The 15,997-nt window shown below is 28.1% G+C and overlaps 1 protein-coding gene and 1 pseudogene across 11 annotated transcripts in view; one reads left to right on the forward strand and one right to left on the reverse strand.

Annotated features, from left to right (window-relative positions):
• LOC145184131 (uncharacterized) overlaps window positions 1–15,997 on the reverse strand; it is a 215,289-nt gene that overhangs the window by 7,629 nt on the left and 191,663 nt on the right. For all 11 annotated transcript variants that reach the window (XM_090076285.1, XM_090076286.1, XM_090076294.1 and 8 more), the window contains 2 exons: window positions 12,915–14,252; window positions 9,703–9,735 (listed from right to left, as the gene is read on the reverse strand). In XM_090076285.1, the coding sequence (XP_089932411.1) occupies window positions 9,703–9,735; window positions 12,915–14,252 (1,371 nt within the window). The remainder of the gene's footprint in view (window positions 1–9,702; window positions 9,736–12,914; window positions 14,253–15,997) is intronic.
• On the forward strand, window positions 1,491–2,055 carry LOC149893873 (uncharacterized; annotated as a pseudogene).

A 15,997-nucleotide genomic window follows, 5' to 3' on the forward strand; every position in this document is an offset into this window, starting at 1 on the left:
CTTGAAAAACCCATTTTATTGGCATATTCCATTCAGCATGAGGTAGCATAACATCTTTCAGGATATTTTTATTTATGAAACGGTCCATTATTCCATCGTTTCGATGTATTGGACCCAGACCGTTAGCAGAAAAACACCCCCAGACCATTACATCGCCTTCACCATGCTTCACGGTCTTATGACAGTAACGTAAATCGAGGCGTTTTCCGGCCGGTCGACGTTCACGGCAAATGCCATCGCTTCCAATGATGTTGAACTTCGATTCATCACTGAACAGGACAGTTCGCCATTTCTGCACATTCCAGTCAATATGAGATGTAGCAAACAGGAGTCTTTTCTTCTGGTTTTTTAGTGAAATCAGCGGTTTCTTTGCAGGACGTCGAGAAAACAATCCGGCTTCAACAGCACGTCGTCTAATTGTTCGGTCCGATACAGGCAACTCTAACTGCTTTTGTATCTCGACTGATGATATCCAGGGATCCTTTTTGACGGATCTAGCGATCATAGAATCCTCTCTAGAAGTGGTGGAACGCGGTCTTCCACCTTTGTTATCTGCTGCCAACTTCCCCGTAGAACGATATTTGGAACATAGTCTTGATACGGTCCATTTTTTCACGCGATATTTATCACAAATACTTTTTTGTGACATTCCACTTACGTAATCGCCAATAATTTTCTTTCTTAGTTCCAATCCAAGACTGTCGGGAGCCATTTTTGCACTTGAAGTCATAAAAATAATAAACATAAATAATCACGCTTCTCAAGGCTTACCGTGTTACATTAACCTTGTGATGATACAATAATGCTCAGTGGAACACAACATCTTGGTTGGATGTGGACTGTATTGATGTAATGAAACACTTGTTGTATTTCACTTCTTGTATTGATGTTCTTCGATAAAACACTTTGATAAAACTCACTTCGATAAACTGTCTTGATAATACTGACTGATTGACTTCCATTTACTGACTGCATTACATGTCGATTTACATGTCTCTTATATAGTAAAATGAACCGGTGTGAACCTGTTCTGGAAGATTCTAGATACTTCTTTTCGATGCTTCTGGAAGCTTCTGGATGCGTCTGGATGCTTCTGAATGTTTCTGGATATTTCTGGATGCTACTGGATGCTTCCAGATGCTTCTTCTGGAAACTTCTGGAAGCTTCTGCATGCTTCTGGAAACTTCTGGATACTTCCTTTAATTATTAAAAAATTCCGTGACGTTGACACGAACCAGACTTAAGAAAATGAAACAAACCAAAAAAGTTGCACTTGTTTTGTCCGCTGCAAAATGGCACTTGTCAACGAAATTCTGCCTGTGTGCTATCACCTGTCAACTGATTGCTCATGTCATGGCATGCTATGACTCCAGACTCCTGAGCTGTTTGCTGTGGTAGTATAGTTCGTTTCGTTTTTAAGACATGTAAAATTAGGAACACTCTTTAGCATTGTTCGATGTTGGTTGCAAATGTTTTGTCTAATACTGTATATGACAATTTGTAATGGATCATTCCATACATCAGAAGAGCTAGAAGAACACATGATATCGGGAAGACACATTATCAGCACTTTAAAATCAGGAATGGATAGCGTGAGACAGAGTTTCATAATGAAGATGCAAGTTCAGTCAAACTTACATAGTTATAAACCAAACTCACAACAGGAGGTATTTGAAGAAGTATGTTCTGACATTAGCAAATATGTTAAAGGTTGGGCTTTACCTAGCCGCAGTACCTTCCGGTATAGTATGAGACAAAAAGATATATTATATAAACTCTTTATGGAAGGTGAAGTATCTGGAAAAATGCTTAGCCCAGAGCAGGTGGACCTTTTGATAAGAAAAGAGCTTCAAGTCTCAGAATACGTAACAACTCAGCAAATAAGATCACTATTTTCACGTTGGAGCAGGCTAAAAAAAGACAAAAGAACCAATTGATGTTGGTAGTACAAATGCGGATAACGAAGAAAAAGAAGAGATAGCAGATCAAGGTAATAATTTTTATATCTACTTTCATTAATATATATCTTAATATTATTTTGTAATTATAAATATTTGTACAAGTGTTTGTATAAATATTTATATTTTTCTTTTTGTAGATTAAGAAGAATTTAGCAAATTAAGAATTTGAAGAATTAGCAAATGAAGAATTTGAAAAGGAATTTATGAGCATTGCCATTGATTTATCTGGTGCATGGCATGAAAACGATTGGATTATTGTTATTTATATGGGTAATTGGTATCCTGGGATTATAAATGAGGTACTTCATTTTCATTCAATGTTTAAAAAAAATGTTTTTTCTTTAAATAAAAACATATTTCTTTAAACATTATTTGATCATATTGATTGTGTCACTAAATTTAAACGAAGTTTTTCTTTTGTCAAGTGAGAATCAGATTTTTCAAACTATTTTTCAAATTAGAAAAATCATTACTCATATTAGGTTCTCAGTGATGGTTACATGATGAGCTGTATGAAGTATGCTTCTGCAGTCAAGAACCTTTTTAAGTGGCCAGCTTTTCCTAATGTTGTAAAGTACAAAGACAGTGAAATCATTTGTGGAATTCTACCACCATTACCGTTAAAACAGTCTGGAGACTATAAGCTTATGGATGATCAATTTGAAAAAGCCCAAAAGGCATTTTAAGCAATAATGCATTAAGATCAAAGACATAAGGATAAGGATATGGAAAACTGATTTATTACGCAAACAATGACATATTATTATGTCATTGTTTGCGTAATAAATCAGTTTTACATATAAGGACCTCATATAATATATTGATTAATTCCGCTGCTACATTCGTTTTTGTTTTTTTTAAATATATAAAAAATTCAACTTTTTGTGGTGGAGTTATTTCAACAATGCAATATTACCCCCTGAGTTTTTTTTTTTTTGCATTAAAAAAATTGTAATAAGGAGTAATAGAAAATCTATACATTCAATCTTGGGACCTTTCCCATTTCCCATAATGGCTGATATTTGAACGCTAGTTGAAACATTTTTTGACACTTTGCTGACTCATAAGTTTTTTTTGTAAATAATATCCTCTCAGTTTCTTTAGACCATTCAAATAACAATGAGATACTCTTTCAAAAAAGAATAAGATAAGTCACCGGCACTTTTTACGCTCCGAGATAAATGTAATTAAAGTAGGCCCCAAATTCAAAAATGTGTGATTTCAGCTTAGGATTTTTAGACAAAGGAAGGGTTGTCCTCAGGTTTTTTGATTTTTTTCTACCTATACTTCCATAATATGAAAAGAAACTTAAGGTGCAGTTGTCTCATTGCTTTTAATCTTAGTTTAAAAATCATAAAACCCCAAAAGTGACTTTTCAAGTGTTAAAAGGGCAAAAGTTTGACCGACCATAACTCAGAAACTTGAAATATTTAAAAAAAAAATTAACAGGAAATTCTTTAATATTAAAAACAACGCAATATGCAAAATTGAGAATGATTGAAAGATATCACTTTTGAGCATTGCCTGGTTTTCTCAGAAAATGGCTCTTAAGTACATATAGAATTGAGTTTCTTGATATACAAATAAGGTGTAATCGAACGAGTCATTTATCGTATGGTGCAAACTGTTTTAGTCCAATATATTTATTGCGCTGTTACCAGGTTGCTTCGTTACTTGATCTTTCATTTCCTTCTGACTTTTTATAAGTTTTGTTATAAACACTTCACAAAAGTTTTGAAAACCATGCTGCCAATAATTCCAAAAAACAGCGCCTACAAACTGAGAGTGCAAGAGTAACAGCGATGAGCTTTCTTTAAACGGTAAAGTTTTTTTTATAGAAAGAAATTGCTTACAAGAGAATAAACAACAAAAGACCAGGCTTAAAAGAAAAGAAAGAGATACTACCCTATCTTATCTATTTTAACCTAATATGGTAGATTAGGGTACTATGAGCACCTTAAGCGAAAATTGGAATATTTTCAAAAATGATTATGCTGGATCCAAAATTTTTGCGAATTAACAATTTTTAGGGATCGCTACTAGTTTACCTAGATATTTTACCTAGATATCAACCTGACATATAGAACTAATTTTTGGAATATAATGATTCGTTATAAACAAAACTTATCGTTAAAAGATCAAATTTTAAGCCACTTTTTGCTAAAACAATACACTACTATGTTTTCTGCAAAAAAAAAAAAAAAAAAATTGTTCGTTAATTTTTCAATTTTATCAACTCACTCATTTGAACGATAAAAATTCAAATTTTTTGAATTTAAATTACACTAGAATATTTAGTATTGTTAAAATAATAAAATATTTTGCCAGGTTTTGTTTTTATTCAAATAGTAATTAAAACCACTGCTGTTTTAGGACTTTAAACTTGGTAATTTCAATGAAAAACATGGGTAATTTGAGCATGCTCATATTACACAAAAATGGCATCTTTAAGTAAAGTCAAAACTAAATGTTTCTATGCATTGATTTTCAAACAAAAACGGAACATATTTTTCGCTAATAAATTTTTCCTATTATCACCTTATAAAGTCGATTCAAAAAATACAAAGCAATTTTAACTTCAATGCTTACATCTACGAAATCTTTAGGTATGCTCATATTTCCAAGGAGCTCAAATTAGGTAATACATTATGAACTTAAACCCAAGGTGAATGCAGCGATTAAATGTCAACAATTGATGCTTAACTTAAAGTGTTGCTACGGTTGTAATAGCGCTTAGTGCTTGTTTATAGCTGCGATTTTACTAACACAATTTGTTTTCATAACTTTATAAAGTCAATGTCAGCAGGTCAACATCAGCCAAACATCTTCTCAGAGTAAAAATTCATACTTAGCATTTGTTTTCGTTCAATAAAGCAAGATCAACTCAAAAGTACTGAGGATGATCAGAGTCTTGAAGTGCTGCAGTCATTTTAGTGATAATCATGAATAAGTTTGTAACTTCATATATTCGCTTTGTGCCAGTTTAAAAAATGCTTATAGAGTTGCTTAAAAACTCATCCAGAGTGAGGGTTTAGCAGTAATTGAAAACTCGAACGTGGATTGTGGAACGACAGTTTGCAATCTTTCTCTTCGCTCTATTTGTCACGGTACTCTTTATATATTCTCAGTTCTCCTGAGAATATTTAGAACATCTCATGACAATTTTTGAAAGTAAGAACGTGATTGAAGTATTTTTACTTTTTTTAATCGGAACTTTCAAACAAATAAAAAATACTTGTTTTCAATTACGTTAAAACCGAGAAACATTTCTTTATAATAAAAAGTTCAATTCTTAACTCTCTAAAGTTATAAGAGCGACCTTTTTGGTTAACAAGAGTTTGCTTCTGTTAACCAAAAACTCAAAATGTACAGAATGCAGATAAAACATTTTATTTTCAAGTGAAATTTCAAAGTGTGGATTTTCATTTTTAAATTTAGATCAATATCATAAAGTAGTAGTCAGTCTGACTAAAGGAGACCACATATTGAATAAAGAAATTAAAACTACAAACAAAAGTTCTGTAGCCATCATTTTTTTCAAGTGTCTTTTGTTCTCTATAACTCTTAACTAGTTCACTAATTGTTAACTTAGCCAAATCACAAAGTTCAGAAATTTGCTTATAAGAATCTACTTCTCTACAACACGTATTAGTAAATTTTTCTTTTTCATGACAATTCCTTAGCCTTTCCCATTATTTTTTTAATTCAACTTAAGTTAAATATTATCTCCAGTAAATTAATTTTAATTTTTCTTAATGAAGTTTTGATTTTCTAAATGGGTATGGAACTATTTATAAACTTTTGCACGGTTATGTTTTCAATAAAATTTGAATTTCTACCTTCCATTACAAGTTATCATTCTTTTGAGTAAACTATACGATCACACATGGCCTACTATATTCACGGCCGTATATCTTACATTTTTGAGGGGGAAATTAAGAGGCCGATTTCTTTTCGAAAAAATGACTGCACTAAGTATCTTATTTTTAAAAAGCAGCTCAAACCTTAATTATTTACCTATATTTCTTCAATATAAAAGTGGCAATTGCTGTTTGCTATCATATATTTATTCAAGATATATTAGTTATCAAAGATTTGAAGACTGTGTAATATTTGTAGTGATTGCTAAAATACCTAAGTTAACTGATTGTCACAAAACTTATTCAAATCAAAATACATTTATATCTATGTATATTATATTTATCTATAATATATATCTATATTCATGAATATTCTTAAGCTATAAGAACAATGTCAAGAAATAATTCAAAGAACTAAAATAGAAGGTAAATTTTAATAAAGTATATAAACAAATGCTATACAACTTGCATAACATACAACTTATATTTCCAATTTTGACTTTATTACTTTCTTTGTCTCTTTTAAAATGTTTTTAAGTTATCATTGGAAAGGAAATCCTTTGATATTGTAGCAGCAATTATAGTTTCATCTATAAGTGCTAATGCAAGTGGTACATTTTGCTTATTATTTCCAGGATGTAATACTTCAAATGTAAGTTTAGGAGCTTTTCTAAGTTTACCTTTTAGTCCATTATTGTTAATCTTTCATAAATCATCCTGACTAATATATCCTGATGGACAATCAAGATTGATACTCGCATTATGATTTAAAATCTGGAAAAACAATTTTTTTTCAAATTAGTAAGTTATTTCTAAAGTTTTTGACTAAATGCACACTATCATAAAACAAATGTCTTTTTTCCATAATTCTGTGGATGATTTATAAAATATTTTGATTCAGAATTGAACATTGTAACTAATGATGAGAATGCATTAACATTAGTGGAATGATTGTCTGTTTTTTACCATGTACAGTTAATCCAGCAGCTATTAGGATTTCAAGGTTTTCAGCTATTTTTTGTGATTTTCCAGAAAATGTAACTTCTGGAACTGCTTGAACATTATAAGGAATTGATTCTTTTAGTCCTATTATCATGAATGCAACATTCTTTCCTCCTTGATATTGTGCTGCTTTTTGTAAATACATTTCATCTACCATCATAATACAATCACAAGACATTTTTCCTTTTCCACGTATAAGTTTTAAAGCCTTTAAAGAATCAACACCTCCTTGTTGAACTTTATTCAACAAAGATATTGATGGTAAAGGAAACTTTTTAAGTAACAGTTTGTACTCTTGCAAAGAAATTTATCTTAGAAGTAATGCATACCGAATCATCTCTGCAGAATATGGTGGCCTACCATGTGGCTTATGAAGCTCTCTATTTTTAATCTTATCTAAAATAGTGTTGCAATTTTCTAATGATATGTTTCTAATATAAGAAGGAAAATTTTCTAAGCAAACCAATTTTATCAAGTTTTGCGTTATGTCCTTTAACAAACCCACTTGGTAATGGAAATAGTGTCCCCTTGCAGTGCAAATGCACATTTGGGTCTGCATCAACTGTTATTGATTCTAATATAGTTGGAAAGTATGTCTGTTCGTTAAATACTACATTATAAAATACATCACCTTTTTCAAATCATTTAAATTAAAATACCCTGGTGGTGTTACTGCTTTATTCAAGTCATGTAAACTTGTAAGTGTATCATTTTTCTCGAATGTGTCTAACTGACCTTCTTGGAATATTCTCTTTTTAGGAGGATTTCGAGAAGACTTTGAAACTGGTAAAGATTTTTTTTTTTTTTGTGCAAAAATTCACATGAATACTTGAAAGGAACGGGTTTCATTAACCAATTCAGGACGCATTTCGTCAGGTTAGAATTATTTTGTTCTATCTCCAATTTTAAACGTTGGGAGAAAATGAATTGTTAAATTTACTAAGTAATGATTACTTTTAAAATAAATTTTATTTTAAAATTTTTTTTTCTAAATAGTTTCTTTAAATATAAATTATTTAAAGAATAAGTTATTATTTCTTAAAAAAATAATAGCAAAATTTCAAATAATTTTTACTTATAGAAAAAAATCAAAAACTTTCTTCCAACGTTTAAAATGGGAGATAGAACAAAATAATTCTAACCTGACGATTTATCACCTCTAGTTATATATTTATCTTTAAAATGAAAGTCACATGAAACAGAATGTTTTGTTGGAATCCAATCTGAACTATTAACAAATCGTAACCAAAGTTGATTTGAGTTTTGGTCTGATGGAAAACGATATGATGCAATTTGCTTCTGTTTGTTGCTTAAATATCCAGATGAACATTTTAGTGCAGCACAATTGTTGACCATTTTAAATATAATTTCTTTGAACTAGTAAATTCTTCAAGAAGAATAGACTTTAAAATAATACTTAAGCAATTTCTTGTGTCAAAAACGTTAAAAACCGGCCTCTTAATTTCCCCCTCAAAAATGTAAGATATACGGCCGTGAGTATAGTAGGTCATGGATCACATTATAGGAACAATTGTTAAAAACTTCATTCATCTTCAGTGAAAAGTTAAAAAGTTATGACAAAAAAACTTGAAAAATTTAGCTAATTATAAACTTTTGCACTTTACTGTAAATCTTGATGGGTAGGAAATTGCTGGCCCACAGCTTCATGTCTTAGGGGAGGATAGAATGTTTCAGTTTAATCAAGAACAGGGTTAGGAGGGTGCAATTTTGATTAAAAGGGGCTGCAATTTTTAACTTGATTTGTAATTTTATGTGGGTTTTTAATTATCCAAAAGTAAGTCCCTAAAAAAATGGAAGGATTTATTCTTAAAGAATAGATATGTCTAAGTTTATTTTCTTATTTCTTTTTTTCCTCTTTAATATGCTAAAAAGACCCATCTCCGTAAAGCTTAAAAGGTGAGTAGGGGGTGGGTGGGGTAGGGTGTTTTAGAGAGAGAGAGAATTTTTTAGACAAAAGAGTTTCCATAAAACTTGAATAAGAGGTTATTTGGGTGTGACACCCACTAGACTTGATCTACTGATGTGGCCGAACAAAATCGATTTTCGAAGGCTAGTAAAGTAAAACACAAGTGTAAATGATTCTATTTTTCAAAATTCTGTTGACGGGCTTTTATCACATTGAAAACTAATTTTCACAAAGAATTTCAATGGATCAGTGAAAGAATAAAATCAAATCATTTCAAGTCAAACTACATGAACAATACTACAATTATAGCTTACGGTTTCAAATGCACAAGGAAAATGAATGTTTTTCAATATAAACATTTACAGTTGTCTTATACACATTGCTAACCTATTAATACCTAACAAATTGATAAGTAATAACTATTTTCTAGAAATTTAACAAACTAATAAAACTGACACTGAAAACAAAAACTCACAAAATAGAAAATATGTTAAAACTAAAGTTTATCATAAAAACGAGGCTAACAAATAAAACAGATAAAACAATCCACCTAACTAGATAACAAACGCAACTGATAATAACATCATTTACACTACAATTACTAAAATAATGAATCTCTATAATATACTGAAAGTCATGAGAGTCATTTTCTTTATAAAACAGACCGAAAAAACACATGTCATAAAAATCTTCACTATTTCCTTTCAGCTATTGAAACTTTCTTCAAAAGAATTTCTTCCCGTGTTTTTATAGAAAAAAGAGCGTTTTTAGCTAGAAATGCTCAATGGTATTTTGCAAAAGAGAGAAGAAAAGTTGTCGAATTAATCAATTATTTTAAATTTGTGGCGCGGGAACGAACTGATGAAATATTCTCCAAAAATAAAGCAATCGCATTTTCAAAGCATTAATCACGTAAAAGCTTCCCTAAACAAATTAAAATAACAATTCTTACCCGAAAACGATAAAAAATAATTTGGTACCAAATCTAAAAACAAAAAAGCACGATGTATGAAATTTTATTTTAGAAAAAACTTATTTAATTAGAAACGAAAACAAAAAAAGCAAGGGGAAATAAATTTAAATCGTTTATCTTGTGGCTCAGCAAAAGTTCAAAAAGTGAAATTTCTAAAACGATATTTTTTGGCATAAGCAATCAATATTCCCAAGTGATAAGGAAACAACATATTTTCCCCATCTTTTAATTATGTTATTGTCTTGTAGCCATGTTGAAAAGTCAAAGTTCGTGTTTTTGTTACGGTAAAAAACAAAAAAAAAATTGCAAAGAAACTACAAAACTTTAAAACGCCATCTGCCACTGAAATGCTTATATAAGTCTTTTTCCAAATAAAGATCAATAAGGAATAATACTATACATTATATACATATCAATACTCATAATAAGGGGTCAACTTTTTTTTTTCCATCTTTTAATAATCTTATGGTCTTGAAATCTGGAAAAGTCAAAATTGGTGTTTTTTTATGACAAAAAAAAAAAAAAAATGTTCTGGTAGTGTAATAAAAGTCAAATATTTATATTCAACTTTTTATGGTCAAAAACAACAAAACTACCCTTAAACTCAGCATACTGTTTAACGCTTGCATTAATCTATTTTTAAAAATTGACTTTTTTATTATTTTACTCTTTTTGACATATATTCATAAATCTAGAAGTAAAAAACAGATACCTTTCATTTTTAAATTGTTATGCATATAAATATAATTAACAGATATATATGTTATGTTCATGCCTAAATTTTTTTAAAGGAGCATTTGTTGCAAACGCTGGTCATCATATTTTTTTAAAAATGTCTTATTACCAAGTGATTTAAATTATCTTAAATATCTAGAGAATTGTTATTTTAAAGGAGGATAAACAACTTAAATTTTGTAAATTAACACTGAAAAATATTTCACTTAAGAGTAAAATAAATTTAAGCTCCCATTTTATACAACTTTATGTAAGGAAATTTAAATTATTTAATAAACCTAAAATTTAACATTAAAAAATTTCCTTTTATAAAATTCACTTAAACTTAATTAATTCAAAGGTGATGAGTAGACTTCTTAGTTAAGTTAACATTATGTAGTAGTACTTTACTGGAAACAATATATACATGTAAAGATAAACATAAAAAATTTGAAACAATAAAAATATAACATTTAAAGCAAAATAAAAAAATATCAAGATATTAACAACATAAGAACATCAAAATATACATTTTTTTTACATATCTCTTTGGCAAAGTCATTGATTGCATGTTGCATATTCAATTTATTTTACACTATTAAATTAAAAGGTTAAAAAAATTCTTATTTCTATTTTCATGTTTTTAACTGTGAAATTATTTCAAGTTGTTCTTCTAAAAAACTTACTTAGAAGCATTTTTTAAAAGCAGGTTACAATTTGAAAACTTAACAAAAAACAAAAAAAACAAAAAAAAAGACAGAAAAGTATTTTTAGTAACTTCAAATGAATAAGTTAGGATGATATCTGTTGTATTATTTCTAAGTTAACTTTAATTACCTTGAATTAGCTTTTACATGGACAAACTAATTTTTAACATTTAATAATGAAATTTTATTGAATATTATATTTGAAAATACTTTAATAACCTTGTCATCTGTTTTGTAGAACTTAACACATATTGAAGAAAAACTATCTTTTAAGCTGTAACAAATGTTTTTACATCTGTTACAGCTCAAACCATAATTTTTTTTTGTATATGAAATCAAAAATAATAACCTTGTTAATTTAAAGGGAAAAACATAAACATAACTAATTTGGTGTGTAATACTAGTGTAATATCTGTAATATAAACCTAATTACGAGTATTACATACATTTATTCACATAATATAAGTAGAAGAGAGAAGAAAAAAGGTAATATGTCATTATCTAAAAATTTTTCATAGTATTTCCATTTTTGTCTTTGCTTTTTTTGTTCAATTTTGTTTCAATTTTGTTTCAATTTTGTTCAATTGTTTGGTGTAAATGAAACAAACAACAGGTGCTATTTTAAAAACGCCTCAATCTTTAGATTAAAAAAACTTTTTAATTAGTTTGAAGAAAGATTAGTTAGACATTAAATAACAAAGCTGTATAAAAAATCTTTTTCAAATCTGTGATTGCCATTAAAAATACTTTATTAAACATTCAAAATGTATCTTAAAACTTCTAAAAAAAACCAAATTCATGTAACTTAATTCTTAAACTAAGGTTTCAATAAGATAAATTCACAAGTTCAATCAAATCTGTAAAAGTTTAAAATTAGCCCTGTTGAGTTACTTCATACTTTTAAAAGCCACATAAAAATTGTTTGGGATGTTCTTCCAGAAATATTGAGATGCAGAGAGAAAAAAGTATTTCAAGATGAAACATAAATTTAAAAATAAAATTTTAAAAAAAGGTATTAAAAAGGTAAAGGTAAATCAAACTTTTGCAGAACAAAATTTCATAACTCAATTTTTTTGAATCTCAAAATGTTGATTGACTCTGTTTACATATAAATAAATATATATAAAAAATACAAGAAATTTCAGTTTTTAAACATTTAAGTTTTTAAACATTTTTTCTTTTATATTTATTTTAAATTGTTTGAGGAACATCTTTTAAACATTGAATAATTTATCCCCCTTTAAAATGTTGCTTTGCCTAATTTTATTACATTGCATATGTTAAGTATTACAAGTTTTTGATGGTTATCATTCTTTCTTTTTTTCAGTTGATTAATATTTTTAACTTAACAAAGTCAGTCAACATATTTAAAAGTAATATTAAAAAATTTATTAACTTGAAAAACACAGATATTAAAGATAAAATATAACAAGAAATTTCACAGGTAATAAAGAATTAGTTTAATTTGTAGATTCAAATAAATTTTTTGGGTAAACACACTAATAGTTTTTTTAATGTCCAACTGTCCAATCAAATCAAATAATTGACTACTTAGTCATTTTATTCTTTAAAAAAAAAAAAAAAAAAAAAAACAACAACAAAAAAACAACAAAAAATTGGGAAAAACAGCGCTAAACATAACAAAAATAATTAAAGAAAAATTAAGGGGAACAAAAACTAGAACTCATTATAATCATAATAAACAAATAATGAAAGCTCAAACAAAGTTGTAGTTTATAAATAATTCTTTAACATTTTAAATGAACTTACCAAGTACAGAACTAAGTAATGAATTCCTTTCTTCATTTGAATTTTTTAAGTTTGCAAAAAATCTCACTAAACCACTTTTGTTTACATTTGCTAGACCGCAGATCATAGGCCAACAGCTACGCAACTTTTTATTACTTATAATCACCTCAGTACTCAAATAAATGTAAGCATGAACTGAAGCACAAAACTCCATTAAAGTGAGGTGAGCAAACTGATATTGATAACCAAGTTGTGATTCTACTCTTTCAATGAAACCCAAAAGTTCGTTTTCAACTTTTTTAAAGCTATTGACAATACCTTTCATTTCATCTTGGGAGAAAAGAACTTTACCTTGATTGAACAACTCCCATGCAACTTTACAAACTCTTAAAACATGTTGCATGTTACTCTCACTTTGCATCATAATATGAACTGTTTCATTGGTTTTACAAATGTGTTTTTGAAAAAAGTATAAAAAAATAGAGCAATACAACTCAGTCATGGTGTTGAAAGAATAAGAACCACTTGCAGCAATAATTGTACACATTGTTGATAAATAAAAGGGAACAGATGCCATTGCATTAGCATTGTAAGACCTTTTCAGAACACTTTTAATGACTTCTTTTTTGTTGCCAAATTTTTCAATATACTCATCTTTTCCCTTGTCATTTAAACCCATTATTTGAATTGTTAACTTGTCTGTACATTCTCTAACTTTATGTTTATATTGTGAAATAGCTCCAACTCTTCCAGCAACAACACATTTGTATTTTTGAATATTCAATGCTTCTGCTAATGCATAAATAATGGGTTGTTTGCTTGGATATTGGGGATTGTAATTTATTAATTCATCAATGTGAGCAAACTCATCCAACCCATCTATCACAAACAAAATGGAAAAATGCTCACAATCACTGCACTCTTTAAAGATATCTTTGTAGAAAACTTTTAGTAGTTCATTTATGTTATCAATGTTTTGAAACTGATTTAACTTTCTACATTCAAAATAAACCACAAAATCCACAGTTTGCCATAAGATACCATTGGCCCAGTCCAGTAAGCACTTTCTGAGCAAACAAGTTTTTCCAATTCCAGCAATACCAGATATCAAGAGTAAGGGTAAATTTTTTGAGAACACTTCATTAAACTTGATTGGTTTATATGTCATTTGTTTCTTAAGAAAAAACTCTTGCTCAACAATACTTACAGTGTCATTTTCCACTTCATCTGCATCAACTACAGTCAATTCAACAAACTTATTTAAGAGTTCAACTTTAGCTGGAGTCTTAACTAAACGCCCAATTTCATCCATTTTTCCATATGTGTCACGATAAAACTTTTTCAGTGCTTCACGCATTTCTGAAATAGTATATAAAAAAAACTTTATCTTAGGTTTCTAAAAATCAAATACAAAATATTGTAAATCAAACAATCTAAACAAAAACTTGTGTATGTTTTTTTTATCATGTCAAAATTCAATAGAAAGTTTAAAATAGATTCCCAATATGTTTATTTTAAATAATAACTGAGAATGTTTACCTAAAGTTATAATTTTTATTTCTTCTTTTTTAAAAGTTTGGTTTATACATTCTTGTATTTATTTTGTAAATAATGTGATTTTATTTATAGTAGATTATTTGTGAATTGCTCTTATGATCTCATTTTAATGTCAATTTTTATGACATGAATTTTAGGTCTTTTTTTATCATGCAAATTAATTAACTTTGATTTTTTTTTGTATTAATGAATTTTCTCTTGTATTGTACATACAATTATTTCTTTGTTACATTTAAAAAAAATTTTTTAATTTTCTTTGTAAAATATTTTGTATGAAAGTATTATCAACAACAACAAGAACTTAAAATAATAATAATAAAGAAATTATGATACAATTTGTGTTTACAAGATTTTAAAGGAAAACTTGCCTAGGTAATAATAATCAATTTTTATGTACTTCAATTCTTCTATATGTTACACTTTATTTTTATTATTTTGTCAATAAAAATCAACTTAATTGCAAAAACAAACAATAATATTAATAATGTTAACAAATCAACAAAATCAACATATTTGATTGACTCAGTTAACACAGATTTATTTAAAAGACAATCTGGAAGTCAATTTCACAAACATATAAAACAAGAAAGACAATTTGAAATTTAGTGAAATTAAAACAATTAAAAAAAGAGAAATATAAAAATTACATGTTTAAAGAATCATAATACATAATCATAAAAAGATTATTGATGAAAATTTTTTAATTCTTACATCTATAAAACATATAGAGCTTATTAGAACAGATTTAAGGACAGATTTAAGAGCAGATTTAAAAAAGAGCAAAAATAACACCTAACAATTGGATGCTACAAATCAATAGAAAGTATCTTTTTATGAAAAATGTTTTTAAAAGCAACTACTTTTGGACCGTTTTACTTTTGTTTTTTAGGTTGCTTAGCTATAAGAATTTATCATAACATTTTAACAGAACTGAAACAAGAAAATCAAAATATTGCCATTCCTAAAATGATAAGGTACTTGAATATATACTTGTATTTGTATTTTTATACTTTTACTTAAACCATATACCCTGCTATTAAATGGATAAAAATTAAACATGCCCATAGAGTCAAGTTTGATTTTGGAAGATGTAGCCACACAAACTATAACAGATAAATCATTTAAAATTATGCTAGACTTTGGTTTGCTGTAATGGAATTACAGCTTATTATTTATTAGTTTTGTTTTATTGTCTTGTATAACATTAGAATTTACTACACAGGCAATTCTATTATAGCTAAACAAAGATACTATTACAGTTAAGTAATTTTACTAATTAAGATTTTATAAGCATCTTTACAGACAAGAAAGTGTATGCCAAAGTTAAAATATGTCAGCAAAACTTCTTTTATGCAACATTAAAGTGCTGTGTATTTAAGACAAACAACCGTTGAAAAATTTCAATTCTAAAAGTTTACTTCATTTAAACCAGATCAAATGTCAAATCATCCAGATTATGACATCATTACACCCTTAGAATAATTTTTAAAATAAGTCAACAAAGATAATGATCTAGACAGATCTAGACAGGTTAATGTATGAAATAA

This window comes from Hydra viridissima, unplaced genomic scaffold (genome assembly GCF_058129835.1).
Source record: "Hydra viridissima isolate aposymbiotic clone 2 unplaced genomic scaffold, HvirCarnegie_v1 scaffold_1, whole genome shotgun sequence".
NCBI lineage: Eukaryota > Metazoa > Cnidaria > Hydrozoa > Anthoathecata > Hydridae > Hydra > Hydra viridissima.